Raw genomic sequence first — 20,968 nt, 5'->3', positions numbered from 1 at the left:
CACCGCCCCTTCCGCCGCCGCGAGGGGGCGAGGGGCGGCCGGGCCGGGCGCGCAGGATGCTCCGGTCGCTCTGGAGTTTCCTCAAGCGGCACAAGAAGAAATGCCTCGTCCTTGGCACCTTCCTCGGCGGTGAGTGCCCGGCAGCCGGGCCGGGGGGCGGCGGTAGGGCTCGGCACGCAGCCGGCCGCGGGCCCTCCCCGCTGCCGCTGGAGTGCCGCCGGTTCCCGCCGGGGCGGCCCCTCAGGGGCGGCGCTCGGCCGCGGAGCCCCCGGCGGCGGTCGGGCGGGCTCCCCGCTGCTGGGAAGGCTCGTCTGCCCCGCCGCTCCGCCCGGGCGAGCCCCCCGGCGCCGGCGTATGGGGCCCGGCGGTGCGGCGGCCCGGCTGTGGCGCAGGGAGCTCTGCCGTGGCGTGGAGCCGTCCTTCGCCCGGCTGGGGCCACCGGAACGCACCCCCCGGCCGCCTTTGGGAGGGCTGGGGCGGGAGGAGGATTTGCCTCCTCGGCAAGGAGGGGAATTGCGCGCCGTCCCTGCCGTCCCGAAACACGGGGATTGGAGCTGCCTGCGGGTTCTTACGGCTGGCGTTTGTGTTGCTCTGAAACGACGTTTAGCCGCGCAAAGCTTGGGTGACGCCTCTATTATTATTTCTAGGACGGAGGCCGAAAGCCTGGGCTTTTAAAAGTCGCTTGTGCGTTGAGGTGAATTGTCACGTATAAGCAAACTGCAGACATAAAACTTCAGTGGGGAGGAGGATTTACGTTAGTTATTCAAGCTGTTCTTTCTCCTTTAAGGCTCCCGTCTAACCTGTAGGGTGGTTATGGTCTGGTAAGCGCCTCTGTTCCTTGGCATTATTATAAGGTTATTTTTAGTTGGAATTTGATTTAAAATAACACTTTCGATCTGACTCTCTCAGCTTAATAATGAAATGTGTGTCTGTGCAGCTGGAAATTAGATAATCCTCAAAAGGTACAGCCATATCTTTGCACGCTCAGTTATCAGAGGTACTTATATCTTATGCAAATGATATAGAATTAAATATTACAGAGTTGCTAAGGAACATTTTTAGTTATTTATTTCCACTGGAACTTTCCCAAACAGTTAAATACTCTGGGGGCTATAGGGTCTTTGCAGTAGTTTGTCTTGTATTCAGGTGAGGTTTCTTGTGAAGGTGGATTGTATATACTTCTGACTTGCCTTGTGTCCTCTGCATCCTTTCAGCATGAATTCCTTCTGTGTTTTCACAAAGAGTGCCAAATAATTCACGATAATAGGTTAGATGATGGTTTCTGAAGTATTTGTTGGGCTGCTTCACCTGCAGGTTTTCTGACTGTGCAAGTACAGCAGAATGCAATGTTTACCAGTTTCTGAGCCACCACACTTATAGCCCACCGTGTTAAGTAAACAGATTTACTTCAATATACGAGGCTGTAACCTACAAGCCATTCCCCCTACCCTTCAGTTGTCTTTGTGAGAGTGGTGGGCAGACAAATGGGAATAGTGAATACATTAGTTTTCCCAGTTTCAGATAAGAAACGTGGATCAATATCCAAGTAGAAAAGGAGATATGGCGGAGCTTGTGGCTCTTGGTAGTCCTCATAGCCTGAAATCCTAAATTCATCATGTATAAACAGCCCTCTGCCAGCCTGCAAACCATCCTAATATCACTGAATTTGTAGTTTTTTCCTTATGATTGGTGCTGTTTACATACAGGTCAGTGCCACTTTCACTAAAAGGCCACTGACTGGATGAAGTACACTTAAAAAAAAAATAATCAGGGACTAAAAGTCATTTAAAGTATGACCAATCCAGAAAACCCCAAGGTGCTCCTCTTCAAACAAGCGTTTCAACTTCTGACTGAAAATATTGAACTATGCTGTCATTGCCTGCAGCATTGATCAAATACCTGTTTCATCGGGCTGCAATGATCTGTTGCTCAGCAGCAGAATCGTGAGTGCTTTGGCCATCTACATATTAGTTATGGATCAGAGCTTAAAATAACTCCAGGAGCTATGGTAATGCCACCACTAGTGGATCAGAACTCTCAGATCCATAACAGACTCTCCTCCAAAAAATACTGCCTAATGTTGAAACGTAGAATGCAACTTTACATTGCTGCTTTTACTTAGATCTTTGGAAGTGGCTGAATGATTTAAGAAAAGCGTCCAAATCTGCTGATTTATTATCAGAGACTGGAATCTACATCTTTCCAGCGTTTGTTTTTTTTAAGAGCTGTAGGTACGTTTTCTGGGAAGGAGGATGTAACAAGGAAAATGGGACATCACAGAGTTTAATGATTTTGAGTCTTTTAACTGGTACATGGTCAGAGATTACTGTGAATATTTAATGATTCATTAGACAGTACAGAGGAGTCTCTACATTATTGCTGATACAATGTTGTATCAGTGTTGTGCTCCTGAAGAATTATTCCACCAAAATCTGAGTCAGTTGGTACACTTTCCTCTGTTTACTGAGATGGATTTGTTGTGTCTTATCAGCTGCTGTCATGCTTAGCATAATTTCTGTCAATCCCAACACTGCAACAGATTTTTCTGTTTATGAAGATATGAAACTCATAAAATAAGAGCTCAAATTGAGGGAAAAGCAACTGAGATAGGTGTAGTTTTCCCTTAACCACAGAGTGGGGTTGAGAAGACCTCAACTTATCAAAGACCTTGTACAAATCCTTTCTTCAGAAGTCTGTTCTTTTAGCAATACAAAGTAAATTGTGTACTAAAAAGATGTAAATCTCTTCAGGTGAGCAAAATCTAGTGGTCTGGGATCAAACCCACTAGACATATTTAAAGTAGAGAGAGAGCTAGCATGATGGAGCTGCAAGGACGTATTATGTGTGCTTGTTCTTACTGTATAGGTAGATTTACCTTAGAGTGTTTTTTATCTCAGTGTTCAGTGTCCAAGGCAGATTTCAATGGATGTTACAAAATTACTCACTGTTGAAATTCTCTCACTGCAGTAGAAGAGCAAGTTCAGGGTGTGTCTGCAATGTAAGGTTCTGATTTCAGTGGTGAATTAATTACTGCTCAATTTTGTCTGTTGCAACCTTTGGCTTGCAGAAGTAATGTTTCAGTTCAGAAGTCTGTCTGCTTAGCAAAGTTGTCTTGGTTTGCAAAAGAGTGCAGGGGTGTTAAATAAGTTTTGGTGGGACTCAGTGGTGCCAAGAGAATAAGGCTTGTATGTCATTTGATGCATGGCTTGCTTGTACATAAGGACAAACCACAACTTATGGAGCTGTCAGTGTTCTGGAATGATGCAGATTTCTGTGTGTCAGCACAATTTCTAAATAATAAAATTCTTAAAACTGAAAATTTTCCCTTCATTTCCTGAGGGAGGTATGGCATTGAGGGTAAAGGTTACTTGAGCTTGTAAAGAGGTTTCCTGAAAACTTGATGCCTCCTGGTTACCTATCCCACCCTTCTGCTCATCTCTTCATTCCACCTATGAAGAAAGGAAAAGGCTGAGGGAGAGGTAAGCCATAACTTGTGATGTGAGAAATATCCTAGCAGTGTGAGGCCACTGGCATGAAATATATAAGAGCCTGCAGATTTTGTAAGCTACTTCCATTACTTACATATAGATGGAAAGAGACTATGATGCTACAGCCGAAGAGGATCACAGAGATAAATTAGAGCATTTTTAACTCACTGTTCACAGATGAATCAAAGCGTTGCTTCCACAGGATATGGGTATTGTATATCCAGGGTGTTCCTGGTGTTGTAGGACAGTGTGGTAATTTAACCCCAGCTGGCAAGTAATCACCACACAGCCACTCACAGACATCCCCCCCCCCTGCTGTGGGATGGGGGGAGAAAATTGGAAGGGTAAAAATGAGAAGACTCATGGGTTGACATAAAAACAGTTTAACAGTTTGTTTGTTTGGTTTTTTTTTTAAATAATAGTTTTAATAAATTGTAAGGAAAAGAGGGAGGAGAAATAACAATGAGAAAAATAAAACCCAAGGAAGACAAGCAGTGCAGGGGAAAACAATTGCTTACCACCAACTGACCGATGCCCAGCCAGTCCCCGAGCAGCGGCCCCCCTGCCAGCCTTCCCCCTAGTTCTGCCACTGAGCATGACACCGTATGGTGTCATGGATATCCCTTGGGTCACCTGGGGTCACCTGTCCCAGCTGTGTCCCCTCCCAACTCCTTGTGCACCCCCAGCCCACTTGCTGGTGGGGTGGGGTGAGAAGCAGAAGAGTTCTCCACTCTGTGGAAGTGCTGCTGCTCAGCAAAACATCCCTGTATTATCTACACTGTTTTCAGCGCAAATCGGAAACATAGTCCCACACCAGCTACTGTGAAGAAAATTAACTCTATCCCAGCCAAAACCAGCACAGACAGCCAATACAAATGTAAATACATTTCTCTCTGTAGGTCAGTTTTACAGCAGTATGAATTGTGGTTTGAGACCCTTACTGAGGTTCTTGTAGCTGAAGGTTCTGGTATCGGGTGATGTAGTCCCAGTTTGTACCACTCATCTGTTTCTGAACCCTCTGTGAATCAGAAGTGGTGTTCGTATAGCTCACATTTTAATGAGGGCAGAAAAATGATTACGTAGAAATTATCTTTTGGGAAGTCTCATCATTGCTGAATTTTCTTAATTCCTGGTTTTGTATGGAACATATGGGAAGGGTTCAGTAAGAAGGTCCATCTATGCAATGGTTTTGCTAATTAGACAAGAGTAAAATGTTGCTGCTGCCACTTTTTGCAGACCTCCTATCTCATACTGAGAGGTAAAATCAAGTTGTATTAGCAATTGTAAAAAGTTGGTGTTCACTTTGCTTATTTATAACAACAAGGATTTTCATAAATGACAGTTTAGTTTCTTACAGGCAGGTTAGTTGACTTGACAGGGCTGTTGTTGGGATGTGGCTTGCTCTGGTCTTGCTTCAAAGTAACAGGGTTTTCATGTGATGCACTCATCCTGGACTTCTTTGTGTTATTTTCGAGTCTTCTGAATTAATGCTGCATGTATCAATGTAGATACACACAGCACTTCTTAAGTAATATGTGAACGCACATACGGACTGACTCACTCCCAGGCTGGCAGCTCCTTGAAGTGTCCCGTAAGGTGGAGGCTTGCAGAGGCTCTGGTGCTGTGTTCGGACATGAGTGACCAGTGGGCAGAAGTTCATTGCCACAATGCTGACAAAAACGACAACATGCCCTTAGGAACAGAGGCAGCCTGCTGCTGACATCCAAACTTTCTTGTTCGTTGGTTTTGCTTAAGCTGTGTGATGGTGTAAATTTTACCTTGGTTAACTTCTAATGCATTGCATTCCCAAATATGAAGATGATATCAGAATAAATAACCTCTGTCAGTGATGGGTCAAAGTTATGGCTCAGTTCAGGGGAGAGGGGGAAGAAGTAAGACTAGTAGTAGCTGTTGTTGCATCGTTTTAGTCAAGTGCTTTTTTCTGGAAACTCCTTGTTAAACCTGGATGATGGCTAATGCAACTCTGGACCCTAATGAGGCACAGCAGTTCTTCATACAGAGTAATCACACAGCTTTAACAATCTAGTATTAAGCAATTAGTTGTCTCAATCTTAATTATAAAGGTGCTGCTCCAGCATTTCACTCAAGGGCATGCATGAGTCTTCTTGAATTGTTTGCATGTCTTTCTGTGTTGCGTTTTCATGTCTTCCTTAAGGAAGAGTCGTCTTTTTTATACTTAGGACTTTTCTGCCACAAACCTGGAGTTAAAGGATTTATTTTGAGGGGAAAAAAATAAACAAAAGTAGTCATTTGGGAAAATGACTATAAGTAAATGTAGTGTGAAAAATATGGTGGGATAAAATGATTGGAAAAATCTCGTGTTCAAAAATTATTTGCTAACACTAAAAAAGCTGTCGCTGCTTCAGTAAGTTAGCTGGAAAAAAAAAAAAAAAAAGTACGTACCATGACAGTTGTGCTCTAAATACATACTCTTGGCAGGAATTGATGATTTTTTTAGAGAAAAATAATCTAATTGTTATTTATGACGTTTCATTTCGGTTAACAATTTACAGTAGTAAAATTGCATTTTATGTGTATAGAACCATAATATTAAAGTTTGCATCTAATGGGGTGAATCTTCTACATGGCAAATGGTTAGTTTGCCTAAAGGCTGAAGCAGGAGTGACTTCCCCATTTTTATTTTATGAGGCTTTTGGGAAGTAAACGGAAGTGACTGTGGTTGTTCCAAACTGATGGGGCTTGTGGTTACTTATTAGGAAACATAATGCTGATATGAATAACCAGATTTTTTTTCAACCATAAATATTGGGGCACAAAGTTGACAAGCCTTTTGAAATACAAATGATAGTTTTGGAGAATATATTGAAAAGCTTTAATGACCCCAAAAATATAGCTGAATTCAAAATCTTGGGGAGTTCAGGTTTTTGTGGATCTGGCTTACAAACACAGTTTTAAAACTTTCAGCATTCAGCAACTGTTAAATGCCTCATTCATTCATTCAGATACTAACTTTGAAATGTAAAAATGAAACTTTGAAGAAAACTTCCTAGCTCTGTGTTTGTGACTTTGGAAAGTACTTGGGAGAAAAAAATAAAGACTTGATTTGATATTCAGATTTGTACCGTGTACAGTTCAAGAGTTGACGGAGTCAGAGTTGACATTCTGTAGAGGAGTTTCAGTACTTAGGGGGTTGCTCCCCGTTGGACAAAAGATGATCAGCTTGTACAACAGTCGATTCTGCTTGCGTTTGTTCCTCTCTTAGCTTCTCTCTCCTGCCTTTTTTCAGGAGAGAACATGGGAAGAGCTTGTTATGCACCTGAATAGGTAGCTGCTGCTACCAGCACACACAGGAGGCAGCAAATAAACTTGATACACAGGAGGTGTTATGAGAAGCCCTGGGTGGAGGGGGAGAAATTCATGCAAAGCAGCTTGCAGTGGGCAAAGGTGCTGAGGATAACTCTAGAAAATGTAGTGGTATCTTGAGGAATGGCTTTGAAAAGGAGATGGAGATGAGGAAAGGTGAGAAGAGGGCTGTGGGCAGCCTGGCGAGATCTCTGACTCCCTGGTGGTGTGGGAGGAGCAGTTGGGGGAAACTTCAAAGGGATTTATGTTGGGAGAGGAGGAAATGTATAGCAGAAAATTCTGGTGGGTCTTTGTGGAAACAGAGATTCACAGTAAGAGTGATGAGAGATGATCAGATCCTCTAGGGTAGGAGAAGAGTGGGACTGGAGAGTAGGCGCTAGGCATGATAAGGAAGAGAGGGCCACGGTTAAGCTCCACCAAAGCTATGGACAAATTTCAGGACCAAACAAAGGAAGTGTTGGTCTGTAACATTTTTCTCTTATGTGACTTGACTTTTATCTCTAACTTACGCTAATTTTAGAAAGATAGCCTTTTAAAAAAGTTAATTTTTCACCCATTTCCAGGCCTGTGAATTTTAGTTTCTTTTCTCTATTCTTTTTGTTACCCTGCACCTTTTCTCTTTCAATATTTGCTTCAATCTCTTCAGTGCTAGTTGCTCACATTGCAATAGTACCAAAAATGCTTTCTTTGAAAGACAAGATACCTCTTCTCAGGAAAGTTTCTTATACTGATTCAAGTCATTACCCCTGACATTTTAATTACTTTTGCAAACATTATTTCCAAGTATTACTTTGTCAGTCAGTATTAAAATACTCAAGACCCACAAATCCCAAAGAAACCTCTGTGTACCGTTATGGTCTAAAATCAAAAGAAAGGGGCTGAAGGGGCCGTCCTCACATTTTTAAAGCAGCTGGTAACACGAAAATCTCTCTGTAGGAGTCTATTTACTGGGAAAATATGGGCAGAAGAAAATCAGAGAAATCCAAGAACGGGAGGCAGCTGAATACATTGCCCAAGCGCGAAGGCAGTATCATTTTGAAAGTAATCAGAGGACGTGCAATATGACAGGTAAGATAAGGAAATAGCTACTGGTTTTGATAGGTGGAATTATTTGGGGATTTACACTACATATTGACAGTATGGAAGAAGAATAAGAAATGTAGGTGAATTCAAATTCTTAAATACTAATGCATAAAGAGAGTCATTTTGCATAAGAACAGAGGTTTGAAGGGATTTCCAGGGGGCATTTTAGCCCTTGGTTTGAATATATCCATCTATAACGCATACAAATATACATGCAGTTTACAGTTTTTTGTCACTTCAAGACTCTTTATGTATTTCCCTAAACCACATGTGGTATTGAGTTGTGAAACAGCACCCAGATTCAAACAATACTGAATATATAGCAGGATTATCTTCTTCTAGCACGTTGTTAGTAAGCTACACAGAGGGCTTGGTGTGTGATTTTTATTTACAAATAAGAATCACATCAGCCCATTAGTTCCCTACGTTTGAAGAGGTAAAAGGTTCCTGACTAGCTGGGGAGCAAAAACTGAAAGTGCTTATATTATAGCACTGGTCTTTGGATTTTTGGAAGGGAGATGGTAGGGTAGAGTTTAACAAAATCCTTGTCATTCTTGTAAATACTGGCCCTTCAAAATTATTTCTGTGAAACAAATTGGGCAGCATTTTTTTTTTCCTGCTGAAATTTGTAATGGCTTCTTGGGTGGCTACAAATGCTTTATGTGCACTGTGTTTACCTTGTCATGAAATACCCTGGTATTTCATTTTAATCTTTTTCCATTTTATAGTGCTGGGATTGATTTTACTGCAAGGACTAAGGTTTTTTTTTCCCTTCATTGTACAAAGTACCTTCTGTCTGGCAGCATGCATTCTTGTAAAGATTTTTCATGGTTTGTTCTTAGTATTTATTACGTTCTTTGCATGATTGTTTTCCATTTTCTGGTCCCATCATATAACAGCAGATTGGACATTGAATATTCTGAAAGTAAAGGATTTTTTTCCCACCAGCTTTCTTGTTTTTTTAAAACTTACCTTTTTCTGGTTGTCTGGTGGGGAAAAAAACAAACTTCAGATCCTTTTCTTCTCATTTGGAGAAATGCAACAGTGTAGATTTTCACCAGATTTTCTTCTGAGGAGTTGAAGGCACATATATGCAGATGTGCAGGATGTGAGAACACATCTGCAGCTGGAGCCAACGAAGACTTACAGCTACATAAGGGCAGCTTTGTGCCTAAGCTCATAAGAGGCACACAGGTAATTGCACTTCTGAGCACTCCCAGCGTTTCCTACTTTGTCTGTTGTCCCAGCTTTGCCTGTTGAACAGTGGGATTTACATTGCACAGCAGCTACTGAGTGAGAACAGGGGATAGGTTTATGATGATTTTTTTTTTATGTTGACAGATTTTTTCTTTTTTTTTTTTTCTTTTAATAACAGTGCTGTCAATGCTTCCAACATTGAGGGATGCCTTAATGCATCAATTAAATTCTGAAAGTCTCACATCTCTTCTTAAAAATAGGTAAGACTGTTTTGTTAATTGTGTTAGAAATCACTTGTTTTGATCACAAGATAAGGGTTTCTTCAAATTACGTATTTATAGTGTAGAAAGAATGTAGGACTTTGGTTCTGTATCCCACTGAGTCACTACTCAAAGTATTTTGAAATCACTATTGAAATATTTTGTGTCATGTAGATGTATTTTGATAGGTACAGCTTACATTTTCCAAACATTACGAGACATAATAGCTCCTTTCAAGATGCTTCAGTGAGAGCCATGTTTTTTGTTGAAGGGCGTATAAGATAGACAGATAAAAGTACCTAGAGGGTCTAGTACTTTCTTAAACAGTTGTTGATGTTGTGTTTGTAAAAAAGTTTATACAATCTTATCAAGGTCAAACATTAATAGTTGTGGAAAGTAGCTGAGATTGCAGGTGGATGTAAGATATGAGAAGTTGTTCGGTTCTTTTTTTCTTTTTTGAAGTAGAACAAATAGGGTCATGTCATACATGAAGAGGAATGCTTCCCTGTCATTAAACACATTTGGCTTCCTTATAACTGCAGGAACAAATAGTATATTTTTAAATACATAAAGTGCATAATAGCATATCTTAAAAGTGGAGTAAACTGCTTGGCATTTGGTATGGAGTAAGTGTGATGTAGGCAGTTAACACAGACTCAATCTAGACTGCCTTTCTAGTTCACCTCTCACTAACTTATTTATATAGCTATAACTTCAGCTGTCCAGCATTTAATAATTACCATTCCAGTCATTGTCTCTTTTCAGTCAAAAACTCCCACAACAAGGCAACAGAAGGTGATAAGGTGGGAATTACAGCCCGAAAAATGTTTTTATAATAGACTATCTGAGAATTTGCAACTGTAATTGAGTATTATATACCCCAAACAACAAGAAATTAGGAAAAGTTAATTTTAATGGAATATTTAATATATTTGTCATAGTAGGTGTTTTACTCAATGAAAAATTAACCTGAAGGAACAAGAGATCTTGTAGACCACCAGATTTGACTTGTGGACTGTACAGCAAAATAGTCTACAAAGGCCTGTAATCTTTTGTTCAATGGTGAAAACATACAATGCCTTAGTTTGTTCTCTGTAGCATGCATTCTTTTATCAAAATATATCTAGTGTCTAACTTGTTTGACTAGTTGAAACAGTTTATACGTGTAGTGACACACTTCTGAATTCCGGTAATCCCAGTGAAAATGGAAATGAGACTTTCTGATATTATTGTTATGCATTTCTGAAAACACTTTTTTTTTTTTTTAAATGCTGGTTACATGCAGTATCCTGGAAGCACAAATATCCGTTTAGAGTGTATCTTACGGAGTTTGTGTCTTAACTCTTCCTTTTTTGACTGAGGAAGTTGTAACTAGATGCTTGAACTTTTCGAACTGACAATGTAGAGAAGGGTTTAGGAAGGCATAGATCGTGGAGTGAGCCATCAGGGCTCATTCCACTTTGAAGTGAGTCTTTGAAGCAGCTCTGCATTTTTGTGCTACACATGGAGGTATAGACTTGTTTTATTTCAGCTTCCATTTGAGAAGATGAATCAAATGGCTCCAGACCTTTGAGTTCCACGGTTGAATATACAAAAAGTAGATGTGGAGGTTTGCCTTTCTTAATGTTCCTGAAGATGTATTCTTTTTCTCACATAATCTAGGTTATGGCTTAACATGGTATGGATCTATGTTATCATATGTTACAGATCACGTTATGGTTTAGGTAAACTCTTGACTTAAAATCCATTCACTACCTTAAATTCAAAACCTTTTTACGTTGTTTTGGTAATTTGAGGTGGCCAGTGGTAGGTTGGAGGTGTAAGCAGGCTGAAGTCTTCAGTCTTCCAGAGAAACTTTTAAAAAGGGAGCAGCACACAAGATGACACATGTTCTTACCCTGTCTGTCCTCCTCTTTTCTAAGCAATGTGATTGAGTAAGATGAGGTGAAGTACCTGCTGCTGCAGACTTGCAGATGTTGCGTATCTTCCACCTGTTCAGCACGTGCCTTTATTCCAAACATGTTTTTTTGTTTGCATTGCTTTTTGCATCCATAGCAGGTAATGGTTTTCCAAATAAATAAATGTGAAATAAAAGTTGAGTTTGGAGTAGCAGCTGAGTTTTAGTGAAGTGCAGCAGATGAAGACTGAAAAAATCAATTTTCACTGTTAGGCTAAATACTTGCAGACTTAAACTGTTACCTGGCTGTTGCCTTATGTTGTGAGAAGAAATGTAAGCATGAGCTCTGGAAAATGTTTTGACATAATAGGTGCAAATGTAGTTGGCTGACATTGATGTATTGGCTTCTCCTTTTCTCTTCAGTTGGCATGGAAAACTTACCACTCATAAGTAACAAATATGGGTTTGAGTCCTGTTATATGTTTTATCTAAAGAAATATTACTGTATTTTTTAACAGCCTTTCCTTTGTTGTGCTTTAGAATGGCTTTTAAAACTGTTGATTTAACTTGCAAAAGGAGAAGCGTGTAAACTGTTTTTGTGTGCTGTGGATCCTTGTGTATCTTCCAGCTATCCTTTCTTTAATCTGTATCTTGTTGGAGATGTAGACTGAATAGTTTATTATATCACTTAATTTGCATTATTAGATAGCAGTGAGCTTAAAAATTCATTGTTTATTTAAGCGATACAGTGGTCAAACTAATGCCAAAGTGTACATGTTGTGCCTGTAAAGAGAAATTATTTCTGGTGAAAACTATTATTTTTTTATAAACTAGGTTACTGTAAAGTCTAGGTAAATCTGAATTATCTGCCCTAAACATTTAAGTGTTAATTCTGATCCTAAGGAATTAACAAATGTTTCTCTGAGTCACTTTCATAATATATTTCTTCCACAGCAGAGATACAGCAGCCATTCTTTCCTAACAGTGCTTAACAGGCAAGAATGGCATTTGAAACTTTTTGGATGGTTATCTCTGCTATGGCTGCTAAATTGCTAGCATTACCGCTGGACTGTGGTTATAAATGTGCAGTATACCTTAGGCAGTTCAGGTATATCTGTGCAGTCTACAGTCTTGCAATTTTGGCTGCAGAATATATAAAATTTTGGGAAGTGGTCGGGTCAAAAAAGTAAATGGGCCTCAACAAAAGAAAAAAATATCAACTTGCATTTGTGTGGTTGGCACAAGACTTCTTTTTCACAGATGATCATGATCTTTTTGGCTTTTGATGATCTAACCTGAACTTTAAAACCATGTCAGGCAATGGTAAATCTTGCCAAAAAGTAGGATACAGAAATTCTGATCCTGCGCTTGCTGTGCACGGGTGTGGATAGGTAGCCCTACTAAACTGAGGTCGACATTAAGCGTATGGAGGATCAGGGCCCTAGAAAAGACCTCTTCATACCATCAGTGGGCTTCTTCTGACTGCTTAGCATGGTAACTCAAAATTGATAATGTACGTGTGTAATTGACATCACTAAATACTAAATTTATACATTAAAGTTTGAATATCTTTTCTGTGACTTCATTGTGTATTGTTTCTATACTGCTTTCTTGAATGAGGCAAATCAAGGTAGACGTGAATCTGATCTGAATAATTATAGTAGGTAAATGAGCTCGCCTTAGAGCACTGCTATTTCATTTAACCTATTTATTAATTTCTAAGGACAATATAATTTTTAATGTTTAATATTTCCATTTATTTTTCCCACAGGCCAGCAAACAAGTTAGAAATATGGGAGGATTTAAAGATAATAAGTAAGTGGAAATGAAAGATTCCATCTGCATAATATTTAGCATAAATTTAAAATGTCTTTCACACCCTTCAAAATGCATACTTTACATGAAGTTGTTGTTTCAGGTAGATATGGAGATAGTGTAACACACGACATGGCAAACATCTTCCTTGCGCCCTCCCCCTGTGCGGCCTCCACCCCCCACACCCCCAAAAAAAAAACCAAAACAAAACAACACTTCCTTACGAAGGAATTTTTCCTAGCCCCAAGGGAAGTTACAGGCTCAGAAACAAAGATAAAGAGTTTTATTGACCTTCATGTTACCCTGTGCAAGACAACTTTGTGAGAACTTTGTGCCACCACAGAAAAATCAAAACTGTTTTTTCATAAAGTTCTATGTGGAACCCATCAGAAAATGTCCATCAGAAATGTAGGCCAGCCCTTACGTGGCCAGCAAGTTCCTCTTTTCAAGCCTGTTTGAGAGAACCACTGTAGCAGTGGTTATGAACCCCCTGGTTCATCTTTTTATTCATTGGCTGATGAAGGCAGCAGAATGGAAGGAAGAATAGTGAAGTCAGTAATTATGCAGTGAAATACTACTTTTGTTTCCTTGGTACCATTTGTTATGCCTACCACCTCCCTGGTTTTGTCTTCGTTTTGGTTTTGTTTCTCCTTTGCACAACACCTTTACAGATCATACTTTTGATCCAGCTCCTTTCTTCCTATGTCCTTGCTACTCAGCACTCATCTGTATTTATTCATGTCACTTCTTCCACATGTCCTCTGTTGCCTAGTGGCTGGTAGCTGATGATGCTCATTTTAATTTTCTTTCTTTAGATACTAGCTGCTCCTGCCTTAGGTAACTTTTCTCCCAAGTGGCTATTATGCCTTCTGTGTCCTAATTGCATGACCAGGGCTAACATACTCTGTGTTTTCTGACCTAATGAAGAAGGATGATTTGACGGTACATCCATTTTCCTTCTGGAGCTACTTTTGTAATTTTTATTTTTTCCCAGAATAACTTGTATAACATGCAAAATTACATTAATATAGGACTTTAAATGGGACACTTTAGGTGTAGCTCCAACACCTATTAGACTCATGACCATCTTGGATGTGTGTTTTGAAAACATTTCTTATGACAACCAATGAGAAAAGTGTGACTGTGTATTTAAAAATCATTAGCACTTCTTGAGACTTGGAGAGCACTCTCCCTCCTTGGTTCACCCTTACTTCTTTGACTTTGAAGTTATTTTGTTGTCTCTCTTCAAGGTTTCACAAGAAGCATTGTAGCTGTATATAGTACCTGTATGCTAGTCGTTCTTTTGCGAGTCCAGTTAAATATTATTGGCGGTTACATCTACCTAGATAATGCTGCACTCTGCAAAAACGGCACAGTAAGTTTCTTGGTTTATTTCAAATGTATTTCAGATTTCTACTTTATTTAGTGAGAGATAAAATAGAATATTAGAATGAAACCAAGAGTTCTTATAAGAGTGGGAGGTGTGGAAGCATTACTGGAAGTAAGATACATTGATGTGTGTTAATAGCCTCTAAATTTGGATGATTTGGTGATACTGTTGCTTAACAAAATACTAGCAATATTGAAGAATACCTTTTGTCTGCATTTGTATTGCTTAAAGAAAGTTAATTTTTAGCTAAACACCAACATAAAATAATTTCTTTGCTTTAATTTTTTTGCGAAACAGTAATACTGTGTGAATGATCCAAGATAGGTATGCAAATGTATATAAATGCTTATGTCTTCCTAGCATATAAATGAATTCCCCCAGTTAAATTTTCGTAGGCTTAAAAATAGAAAAATGTTGTCTTTGAAATTTTGACTATTTTGTTTAACACTAAAAGGCCATCTACCTTAAATGTCTGCTGATGGGGCCAAGCAAGGTAGAAGACTTGGCTTTTGTTTATATAGTGTATCTATAACTGCTCAATAAAAATAGATCAATCCCACAGTAAGCAAGTACCCGTTGTACAGCGTAAGATCTGCAAATTGTTGGATGGCTTATCTAAAAATAATGGATACAAACTTTGATTAGTTATCATGTGCCCCCCTCTCTGATAGCTCTTGCTGATAGTCAAGGAACAGCGTGTCAAGGCAGTTCTGAGAAAAGCTTTCATTAGGGAGGCCAGGGTTGTTTGAGGTTGTGCTTAATTTTGCAAATCCAAAAAAGCTTTTTTAAAAGGGCAAGATGAGTTTGAGCTAGAAGTGTTTCCTTTGTTATTTTCCCAGTAGAGAGGTGGGTCGATAGGGCTGACTCTGAGGCACTCCACTGGAGCAAACCGGGGTCCTGTCTCAGTTCCTGAAAGCTTCTTTTCTATCAGGCTTTTGTTAGGGTTGAGCATAAATATCCTTTTCCACTAGGCTTACTTTTTGAGGGAGTGGAGGGTCTAGTTTCACCTGCGATGCAGGTTTTTAAGAGATTTTCATATATATGAATGGAAAGTGAAAGATTTTTTTCTGTGACACTGAAGATGGGAGATCTGTGTAGTATTGAAGATTGCCAGAGGACTTACCATGGGTTGATGGCAGGAAGAGAGTCAGAAGCTACAGTTATGTGAGAGTGGGGGAATCCATCTGCTGCAGGGTCTTATAAAGATTAAGGAAATTGGTCTCAACAGGTTTGAAATGATTTTTCCATTGTTCTGTACTGTTGACATGTCCCAGAACTGTTTGTTATTTTTTTGCCCACAGACACCACTAGCTCCCCCTGAAGTTCAGCAGCAATATTTATCAAGTATTCAGCACCTTCTAGGAGATGGTATGATGCATATTACAAGCTAACTACTCTTACAAAATCCTGCTTTTTTTTCTAGACTTAAGCCAATCATTAGAATAATTTTTACCCTTTTCTTGTTCTAGGACTGACTGAGCTAATAACTATTGTTAAACAAGCTGTGCATAAAGTTTTTGGAAGGTAAGAGTCTCTTTCTCTGTGGTTAGCTCTTAATCTTTATTGTGATGACTGTTCCCAAAACAATGAGTTTTATTAGATTTTAAAAGAAGGAAGGTGTACTGAGTTTTTCCATAACAGTGTTTTTAATATAGCAGGCTATGTCTGCCAGTGCAAACTAATATGGCAGACTGGGACCCTGTTACTTGTGAACACATTATTGGTAGGAGAACAAAGCATCGTTATTTGTTCTGCAATGAACACAGTAGTCTTTTTTTTTCCTTTCCAGTATTTCCCTTAAGCACAGCCTATCTCTTCTGGAGCTGGAACAGAAACTTAAAGATATCAGGGAAGTAGTGGAACATAAAGATTCAGATGAAATTGCACCTTACTCTCCCTTATGTCATTATCTGATGCCAGATGAAGAAAACCCCTTGGCTACCCAGGTACTTGTTTCACTTTTTCATCTACTTTTTTTCATTCTACATTTTTTGTTTGTTTTGGGAAGGGTACATAAGTCCTCTAGCTGTACTGTGGCATCTGTATCTCTAATAAATGGTGATGCCTGTTCAGTCATAAATTAAGTGTCCTTATCTCTTTAATCAAGGCAAAGTAAAGTTGTACTTTCTTCACATTTGATTGAAAACAAATGTGCTCAGAAACAGCCCAATTACTGCTTTCAGCCTGGGACATATGCTGTAACACAGTGCAGTGTAACTCAGCCCTAAGCTGAACTGTATTAGCTTGCACCTGTGTTCAGCAAAGATCATGGACAGCTGCAGCATCTCAGCTGATGCACTAGAAGGTGATGGTGCACTGGAGTCCTTTGTTGCTTTGGGCTGGAGAAAGACCAGGAGTCAAGAGAAAGGTGTATCTGATCTCAGCTGTAACATTAATTTCCTATATTTTCCAAAGGTGTTTGTCTCCATCCACACCACATCGGAGAAAACTCCTTAATTTGGTATTACACTAGTACAGAGAATAACTTGGGCTTAAGTTTTGGAGGTCAGAAGTGGAAAAAATACTTTGCTCAATTAGTTTGTATTTCCTGCTAATATTGTTTTTAGTAAAAACAACAACAAAAAATCCTACAGTGGCCATTTAAAAGGAAAATTAGAACACAAATTATAAAGAATCTGATTTATGACTATAGATCTTTTAAATAGATTTGATTTATACATCTTGACTTAATTCCATGGTACAAAACTCTTCTATTTCTATTCTTACTCTTACAGTTTCCAATGGATTTCTTATTAAATGGTGTCTTGTCTACTTTTTCTAGGCCTGTGGACTCACAGAAAGAGACATTGCTACCATTAAACTACTTAATGAAACTAGAGATATGCTAGAAAGGTATAGAGAAATATCCCGTATTCATATTAAACTCCTCCTCATAACTGTTGTTTATACAAGACAATTACTTCCATATAAGCTGTCAACTTTCATTTGCAGAATGTGATCACTCTGCTGCGTTCAGTTTTTATATTCACTAATCGTAGGCTGGAATTTTCAAAATTTGAGAGCTCTGAAACTTATTTGTAATAATCTTGCCTTAATGAGATGACCTGGATGTCCTTCCCAGTCAGACCCCCCATATCTCTTTTTTACCTTTTCTGTAGTTATGCAGGAGCAGAGAAGTACTTCTCTTCTGCTAAAGCAGGGTAAATGCAGAGTAATTTTATTGGCTTACTCGCTTTGATAAAATGAAACACCAGTTTTGGATTATCAGAATTTTTTTAATGCATGGTTTTGGGAGTGGTTGTATGTGTCCTTTTACCAGAGAGCTACCGAAGTGAGGCTTCTGTAATAAACACTGAATATGAGGGAATTGAGCCAAATGCCAAACTGTTCTTACAATTTAGCTGCTAGGGATCTGAGGCATTTTATGAATAAGTCCCTGCTATGGTATTACTAAGAAAGAGAAGTGGGGAATGCTTCAGATTTATCTGGGGTTTAGTAATCGTAGGGTAGAGTTTAGGTTGTTGATCGGTTTTGCTGGGGAGTTACTGGGGAGCTGGTCTGTCTTGAGGTGGCTACACTGATGGCCTCTTGCCTGGATCAGACATCTTCCCTTGCAGGAGGGACATCTGTAGCACTGAATACTTGCAGGGTTTCCTTAGTTTGAAAAAATAAATCCCAAGAATCAAACCTTCTTTTTTTTTTTTTTTTTCAGTCCAGACTTCAGTACAGTTCTGAGCACGTGTTTAAATAGAGGGTTCAGTCGACTGCTGGACAATATGGCAGAATTTTTTAGACCTACTGAACAGGATCTCTCTCAGAATGGCTCTGTAAATAGGTAAATGTTTTCTTTTGTTGTGGTTCTCATGTGAATAATGCTTTGGGTTCACAGTGAAATCAAAAAAGGGCTATTGATTTTCCTTCCTACTTGAAGTTCTCATGCTGGAAATAATTCTGCTTCTTGCTCTTCAAGAATAAATGGAGTCTACTCAGTTCAGTCAAGCAGACAGCTAGGAGTATTGCACGTTTCTTCCTGCCCATGAAATGGATAGAATTTCCGTGAGGTGTCTCTCCCACCGTTACTTGCAGATCTAGAAGGAGAAATCAGAAGACCTATACCTTCCACTTTTTGCCTGAACACTCTACAAGCAGCCTGCCTTTCCAGCTAAGGGGGATTTACCCCAGGGGTGGTGGCTACTGGAAGATGCACTGCAGTGCCTCCCAGGCAGGCTGTGACAAAGCTAGCGCTCCCCCCGGCAGCAGATGAGCTCTGTACGGCCCCGTCTCTGACTGGCAGTTACTGTGGCTCCTGAGGAAGGTGGGCAGCACCCTGATTGTCCAAACACACGTAGCCAGGGCACGTGCTATGCTGAAAAAAAAGATACTAACGTTCCGGATCTTCTCCCTCTTCCTAGAAGACTGTTTAAAAATAGCTTTTATTCTGAAGTTAGCTTTGGTTTTAAACAGTGCAGTCAGTGTGTGACAAATCCAAAAGCCGAGTTCAAATCCTTGAAATAGGATTTCTAAAATACTAAAATTAAAACCTTGAATAACTGGTTCTATGTATGTTTAATAACTGATAGCTCTCAAACAGTAATGTATTTATTTAAATATAGACCATTTACATAATTTAAAATATCCCAAAGGCTGTAGCTTGGCTTTCTGTCCGAAGCCTGGCTTAGAGCTTGAAATAGTGTTAGATTGTAGACTGGCACTTCTAACAACTGTTTACATACACACCCATGTAAAGACTCTGGCTAAACCATATTGCTCTTGCACGAGAAGCAGGTGTGAAACTGCATAATAGGTACACTAACTGAACTTTGCTTTGGTACTTCTCTACATTAAATGAAAGACTTGATAGTGTGGAAAACATAGGCATGATTCGTGTCAAGATAGTATGGTGTGGTAAGTGTAATTGTTGTACCCTGTGTGGAGAGAAAAAACTTCATCTGTACATTTTAATTTGCAGTCTTTCCAACTCTTGAATTGTAATAATCACAGTTCAGTGGCTTTACTGATGTCAGAGCAGGTCTAGGTCAATATTTTTTGTTCTTTTCTAGTCTTTCCAGTGTCAGTCTTCCTTTAGCCAAGATAATTCCAATAATAAATGGACAGATCCATTCAGTATGCAGTGAAACACCCAGTCACTTTGTTCAGGTAAGAATCTTGCTCATTTAAGATATCACAAGTAACATTTGAAATTAATGTTGTATATTTCTTTTTAATAACATACTTCATTCTGTTTAATTTCAGTGGCTTTTTTAAAAAAAAAAAAAGCAATAATTGGCATAACTTAGATTTTTTTGTAAATTTGTATCTTCTAAAAATATGCTATATTTCTAGAACCTCTTTCCTCTGCTAAACGGTGCAGAAGCACAGAAAGGTCTCTTGACTTGGTTCTACTTGCAGCTCTGTTCATGAACCTTTCTAAAGGTAGAAGTTTCAGTTACATCCCTGGGGGGAGTGTCAGGTGCTTTTCTCATGATGAATTCTCATGATGAATTATGTACTGCAGCAAAACCAGAAGTGGTGGATGTGTCTGATTAAACAAATGTATTCTTTAAATTTTTTCCAGGACTTGTTGATGATGGAACAAGTGAAAGATTTTGCTGCTAATGTTTATGAAGCTTTTAGTACCCCTCAGCAACTAGAGAAGTGAACTGCACATTTATAGAAACAGATCGTGTATTTATAGCAAATCCCTTGTGACTACTGATGAGACTTGGGTTAATTTTGTAACGGTATAGGAGTGGTAGACCAGCAGAACGACCATTCTGAACAAAGGGGGAGTAGGCCCATATTTGTTCTAATAGAATTCTGTTTCAAACACCCATTAAAAATATTCTTGTTTGAAAGAATCATTGTATGTAAAGACTTTTTTCTATTAAAAAAATGGTTAAACTCTTCCATAATTCATTTGATTATTTTCATGGCATGTGATGGCAGTATTACAAGTTACTAAATGGATTTGTTTGCCTGGGGTGTGTAAGTTTAGGAAAAATCTGATAGTGATCTAAATAGAACAAAGTAGCAGAATGAAGTAAGGCTTCCTTCTCCCAAATTTTTCTTTTTATAAAGGAAAACTTTCTCCCATAACTTCACAAATGTTATTCCAAAGAGTCTATCATTCTTCAGAAAGCCTTTGCCAATTGATGCATGTTCCTCTTGAACAAGCTGGGGGGGTGTCCTCTCTGGTACTTAATACTAAAGGAATGTGGATTTTTAGAAGTTCTCTTGTTTATGCTGTTCAAACAGCAACACTGTACACATTAACTTGTAAATATTTTATCTTAATTTGTATTAATTTTGAGCCCAACTGTCTGTACTGTAATAAAATATTTTAATGTAAAATTTGTGTGTGTATTAACATTAATACCAGGAAAGGCAAAAACTTAATTTGGCCTATCACTTAAAATCCTGAAAGAATAAATTGAAATTATACAGTAATAGCTTTGCACTTAGGAAAAATAAACCTTTGATCTCCACACTGAAACAACTCATGCTTTCTGTTGTCCTCTACCTCCCCCTCTTT

At 39.1% G+C, this 20,968-nt stretch overlaps 1 protein-coding gene across 1 annotated transcript; it reads left to right on the top strand.

The window, feature by feature from the left end:
• Positions 1–21: 21 nt before the first annotated feature.
• PEX3 (peroxisomal biogenesis factor 3) lies at positions 22–20,932 on the top strand. The gene is made up of 12 exons (XM_042795619.1): positions 22–129; positions 7,770–7,901; positions 9,292–9,373; positions 13,042–13,085; positions 14,336–14,460; positions 15,777–15,843; positions 15,945–15,999; positions 16,265–16,421; positions 17,258–17,328; positions 18,149–18,271; positions 19,497–19,593; positions 20,012–20,932. Exons 1-12 carry the CDS (start codon positions 57–59, stop codon positions 20,093–20,095), a joined length of 1,110 nt encoding a protein of 369 aa, XP_042651553.1. The 5' UTR covers positions 22–56; the 3' UTR covers positions 20,096–20,932.
• Positions 20,933–20,968: the final 36 nt, after the last annotated feature.

Source organism: Tyto alba, unplaced genomic scaffold (genome assembly GCF_018691265.1).
Source record: "Tyto alba isolate M040663 unplaced genomic scaffold, T.alba_DEE_v4.0 Super-Scaffold_22, whole genome shotgun sequence".
In the NCBI taxonomy this organism is placed as follows: Eukaryota; Metazoa; Chordata; class Aves; order Strigiformes; family Tytonidae; genus Tyto; species Tyto alba.
This window is presented reverse-complemented; position numbering and strand designations above follow the sequence as displayed.